This window comes from Akebia trifoliata, chromosome 15 (genome assembly GCF_017979445.1).
Source record: "Akebia trifoliata isolate Shusen 1 chromosome 15, ASM1797944v1, whole genome shotgun sequence".
In the NCBI taxonomy this organism is placed as follows: domain Eukaryota; kingdom Viridiplantae; phylum Streptophyta; class Magnoliopsida; order Ranunculales; family Lardizabalaceae; genus Akebia; species Akebia trifoliata.
The window spans coordinates 18637496-18643521 of record NC_141389.1 but is presented as its reverse complement, the minus strand read 5'-3'; the positions used below and the strand labels follow the sequence as shown (position 1 = coordinate 18643521).

Below are 6026 nucleotides of genomic sequence, written 5' to 3'. Positions count from 1 at the left end.
ATGGTTAGATATTTGTGAAAAACGTCACAGGTGCACTTTGTCCCTTTACATACACTCACGAGCATGCATACTCATATTTGCATCATGTCATGTCCTTATAAACCCAGTAGCCGAATCTAAGTTAACCTGGTCCTTCGAGACACGGGGGACGCCCGTGAACGCTACAACTTCATACAGTACCTTCAAGTATATCAAACTGGAGCACCACGTACTGCTTGACTAGGTAAAACTGGGATAGTATATCGGTGTTTCGGGCTGAAGTTACCTAAACTTTGTCCTAACCTAGCCTCAATCATATAGTAAGTCTATAATTTAGGTACGGTCCTACTAGACTACGACTTGAATCAACCATAAGTACTCTCGGATTGCCTTTTTTTAATCTAATCAAAAGGTAAGTGGGTGAACCGATCTACACCGCTCAAATTGAACCCGTAATACCGGTCCAACCCAATAACATAACTGATGAGACATACCGATCAATGTCTTGTTAAACCAATTAGTCCAATTGATAAATGGATCTTATGGATCAAAACATGGACCGATTGGACTAATTGGCTTAAAAATAATAGATAAAATGATTCAAGAAGAATATCCAGATCTATTGGATCTAATAGGCCCAAACTCAAATGGGTATATAGTCCCAATCATTTTTATTGACCAATTTTATTCAATGGGCCGGATATTTTTAATCAATAAGGTTGGAATTAGTAGAAAACATATTAAGGGGTGTACTGACTAACACAACCTAGATCTTTCTCTTTGAAGGTCGTACGACCTTTAATTATGATTTGAAATTTTTTAAGATTCCTAATCAATCAACAAATCATCTTCATGTCGTTTCTTGCTCAAAATGTTTCATTAGTTAGAGACTTTGAATTTAGGGGGTTAGTTAAATAAACGTTATCAAGAGAGACCTTTTGTTCTAATTTGCTATAAAAAAATAAAAAAAAAACTTATTCTCGAGTCTGCAACAAATATTTCACTTTTGATGGGATTTCAGGATATCATTATTCATAAGCTTAAGCATCCGCTATTTAGTTGGAGCTGTAAGTCCAGTCAATTGGAATGTACGTCAGTACCAAGCCAACAATCAGAAATGGTTTCAGAATATTTCAACATTGCCAGTTGTTCTCTAAAGATCATAGTGCCTCAGTCCTACCGGTTGAAAGCAATGTCTTGAGTCCTCAGTCTGTACTCAAACCTATTGCAGGTACTTGTTTTTAATTTTTCACGAGTCATGTGGTTTGGTTTGAGTTTAGATTTCTCTTATTATCAACTTCGCAATGTCTTGTTTTTGTTGCATCGAGTCTAGCCATTTTGTTTTTACTGAGTCAAGTCAGTTTGTCGAGCTTGCAATGGTGTCTATCGCCTTATCTGATTTAATGAAATAAAAGAAATTTTTGAATACCTTGAGCGTATTAACGAATTAACTGATAATCTTGCGTCAAGAGATGATCTTTTAATGAGGAACCCCTTCCCAAATTAAACAAGAAGACAAAATTCAAGTTCAACCTCTAATTGAGGAAGTAAAAGTCATTGACCTCAGAACAAAAAATAATTCATAAGAAATTCAGATTGAACCTGACTTATCCCCAAAGGAATACGAGGAGATGATGAATCTATTCAAAAATTCAAAAGATTTGTTCGCATAGTCCTATGAATATGTAGGATAAGCTTGGGTGTTGTCCAACACAAGATGGATATTTGCCATTTTTAAAGCCAGAACAGAATCACATAATTAGAGAAAAAGTTATGAAATATATCAATATTGGATTTCTCAAAATGGCTAGACACCCAGAATGGATTACTATTGAGGCAGCCACATCGAAATCGATTCGAGAAATTATCATCCACACCCTCGACATGTCAAACTTCAACTCAAATTTCTATATGGATTACTCAGGGTTCTATGTTTTGTGGCGTGAAAAGAAGTTTTTGAAATGGAAAGTTCATTCCTTAAAGTGTGAATACAAAAATCAATCGTCAGAAGTAAATTTGATTTATCGCCGTGAATCATTTGTGTTTTGATAAGAAAGTAAAGATGCGGGACATGCAAGTCGAAGATTTAGCCTACAAAGAAAATTGAGTAGTATCTCAAATTTAAAGAAAGAAAATTATAAATCCAACAGAGAAGGTCTTTTCACCACTAAGATAAAATTTTTTGGAAAAGCTGTTAGACTTCAAAGATCGTAATGATGCCAAAATGCTGGAATCATTCAACCTTAGCCAGATCAAGTGCTACTATATTTAAGGAGGCCATCTTTGGCCGATCCAATTTTCTGGTTACCTGTCTTAATATCTCCTTCTTCAGCCCTTTGCAGCCTTTTTTTATATTAAAAAAATTACATTTTTCTTTCTCAACCTGATCATCTAACATAGGGGAGGGAATTTGTTTGAACTACGTTTTGGTCTGATCCCAAAATTCTGGGGTACGTAGAAAACCTAAGAAGTTACTTCAGGTCTGACCACACTAAAAAATATTCCTTAGAAAAATATTCAAAAAGAAAAAAAAATAAAAAATATTGTCAAAATAGGGAAGAAAATCCAAAGAAAAGAATTAAAAAGAAATGCCACATAAGGGGCATTTGGGTTTTGAGCCTCAAGTCTCTTTTCTTTCTTAGCAAACTCCTAAGCCCACCTATGGAAGTCTTCCTAATTATCGCATGAAAAGGTTGAGGAAAATAGTAAGCAAAATCAGGCAGTCACTCTAGAAGTTTAAAAAAAGAAAAAAAAAGCTTGCTAGGTCGAAAACTCGAAAGGGCGACTTTTTTTTAATATTACACGGGGTGCTTAGCAAATCATTTTTCCTAGGGGCGGGGACGCAAGAAAATGAATTGCCATCCTTGGTGGAAAATCTCTTACGTGGGAGAAATTTTTTTACTATCTTTTTCAATTTCTTGTGGGTATCAACATTGGAAGTTTTGAGTTCTCCGTGATGAACGATTTGTCACAAGATTTTGTTTGTAATCAAACACGCCCAAAATTCTTTAATTTGACTCAATTGAGTCAATTCTAAAGTTTTCAAGTTCACTAATTCTATGGACATTTGAGTCGAGTCAAGTTTTAAGACTATATTAATAATTATCTTCCTAACATGATGAATGTATGATTTTAAAACTCGTCCGAGACCGAGACATATATTCTGAGTCAACTCGATATCTAGCATGGATGAAATGGAAAAATCAATGTATCAAAAAAGATTTAAAATCCCACGTTCATTATTTTCATTATTAAATGAGATGTCTTAAATATATCGAAAAACTCGTCCAACACGACTGTATCTCGTTCACGGATGAGACAAGACGTCAGAACCATGGATGAATGTGCTAGATTGCCATTTTGTGGCTATCATCCTCAGGGGTAGTCCCGTAATTATCTTATCAAAATAGGGTCAATTACATCAAAGCTAGTTGAATGGGCTAGATTGCTATTTGTGACAATCATCCTCAGGGGTAGTCCAGTAATTATCCTATCAACATAGGGTCAATTACATCAACTACACTTTATTTCTAGAGCCTGCCCTGCCGGAGCCCAGAGGCAAACCGAAAGGTAAAAAGTTTCCTACAATGGTGCCTCTCTAATGGAACGGCTTTCACTCGTCTTCCTTGCCTCCATCTTGGCAGTTTGCCATGCATCTCATGAGGGAATTCTCCATCCAATTCACCTCCTCAGACCAAAATCTGGCTGTGGCCATCATATTGGAAGTGATATCTCATGCATCAGTTGGCGTTTGGCCGTAGAGACTAACAATGTTCGTAACTGGCGCACAGTGCCACTCGAATGTGTCGGCTATGTGGGTCATTACATGCTTGGTGAACTATATCGTAAGGATTCAGAACTTGTTGCTGATGCGGCTGTCCATTATGCCCAGAGCCTTAACCTAACTGGAGATGACAAGGACATATGGATCTTTGATATCGATGAGACTGCACTATCTAATATTCCTTACTATGCTGATAATGGTTTTGGGTACGTCAAGCATGTATATATGTGTGTACAATACACAACACACACACACACACAGATACATTTCAATTAAATTGATGAACATATATATATATATAATTAATTTGAGATTTTTATTATATTTCAGGGCTGAAGTATACAACGATACCTCATTCAATGAATGGGTCAATCTGGGTAAAGCACCAGCATTGCCCAATACTCTTAAGCTATACAAGAAATTACTCTCTCTAGGAATAAAGGTTGTCTTCTTAACAGGAAGACCAGAAAAACAGAGAGCAGTTACTGAAACAAATCTAAAGAAATTCGGATATCACACTTGGTTGAAGCTTATACTGAGGTAAATCTTTCATTTTCTTTGAAAATGACAACACTATGCATTATTATGTTAATATCTAAGGTCAACTTAATTCCATCCAAAGTAGAAAACAAAAGAAAGAGGTAAAGATTCATGAAGGTTGTCACCTAACAGTTGTGGGTTCTTATTGGTGGCAGAGGATCGTCGCAGGTCGGGATGAAGGCCGTTGAATACAAATCAGGTGAAAGGAAAAAGCTTGAAGAGGAAGGATATATAATTGTAGGGAACATTGGGGATCAATGGAGTGATCTTTTAGGGACCTACGAAGGCAAGAGGACCTTCAAGTTGCCCGATCCAATGTACTACATTGGTTGAGTTTGGACAATAATTAATGCATAGTTTGCGCGGCTTAATTTGGTGTGTTATTAGTAAAATGTATTTTCAGTTGGTAGGACCCTTGTTAGTAATTCGGAATACGTCAATAAAAATTCGAGTTTTATTTGATTTTGAAGGGCTAATATCCGGTCAAACATTTGTTAAACGACAAACATACGGCAAATGATTTATGCATGTATTACTCTTCACACATCAAAAATCCGGAAATAAAAAATTTGTCTTCATCAAATAAAAATAATTCAAAATCCAAATAAATAGAAGGAACTCACGTACATTAGTAGAATTAATAGTTTTCAAATAATATCATTGATAAAAGAAAAATATGAAAAATATAAATCATAGAATGAATCAATAAATTAATTAAGCAAACTCCATCTCCGTATCATAGATTGAATTCACATACATATCATTAATTTCAAAAGTATAATTTCATTATCAGCATCCTTCCACATTGTAAATTCATACAATTCACACACAAAAAACATAGTCAATGTTTCAAGAATCTTATTTTTTAATCAGAACAAGTGAGAAAATTTAAAGTTATACCTTAAAAAATTTAAATTTGTAGATAAGAATACACCACCAAACTTACAAGTGGATCCCATACTTAGCTGAGTAAATCTTTCTATCATCAATGTAAATATGAAAAGTATTAATTAGAAACAAAAAGTTTTTTATTACTTATGTAAATATGGAAAAGTACTAGCTAGAAACAAGAAACTTCTTATTACCAATGTAAATTTGAAAAGTATTAGTTAAAAATAAAAAGGGGGGACCTATAGATGGGGTGGGTCTTTTCGTCTTCAACATCTACTCTATTGTTGAAAGCCTGAATTTTAAGCCAAATAACTTCTCACTTTTCATTCTGCTTACATCGCAGATCTGGTCTCTCTCTCTTTCTCTCTATATTTCCTCCTAAAAATCCATTATGTCAATCATTAAAATGCTTACATGCTAACAAAGAAAAACTCATAAAATCTGTATTTCCTTAAAGATGGAATGGAAGTAGAGAGATAAATAAAGAAAGAGACATGCGAAAAAAATAGTAAAATTTGGTTAGGAAGCTTATCTTCAATGCCCTTCAAAACTTGTTGCTATGGAGGTCGAAGTCGAATTGACAAACAAAAAAAAAAAAAAAAATATGAAGAAGTTGTTGTATTTTTAGGTAAAAATTACAAATTTTTAAGGTAAAAGTTAATAAATAGGTATTCAGGTTTAATTTCCTATTATTTTACTTAGCATTTTTTTAGGATGGATTTTTGAAAAATCCTTTAAAATCCGTTTAATTCTTTTTAATAGCAAAAACTCCGATTTTTTTGTGAATAATTCACATGTATGGCCAATAATACTTCTATTCAAAAAAATGGAA

The 6026-nt window shown here is 34.3% G+C and overlaps 1 protein-coding gene across 1 annotated transcript; it reads left to right on the top strand.

The window, feature by feature from the left end:
• Window positions 1-3523: 3523 nt before the first annotated feature.
• On the top strand, window positions 3524-4762 carry LOC147384492 (acid phosphatase 1-like). Its single transcript, XM_086426854.1, has 3 exons — window positions 3524-3969; window positions 4094-4303; window positions 4459-4762. Exons 1-3 carry the CDS (start codon window positions 3581-3583, stop codon window positions 4634-4636), a joined length of 777 nt encoding a protein of 258 aa, XP_086282980.1. The 5' UTR covers window positions 3524-3580; the 3' UTR covers window positions 4637-4762.
• The last annotated feature ends 1264 nt before the right edge of the window (window positions 4763-6026 follow it).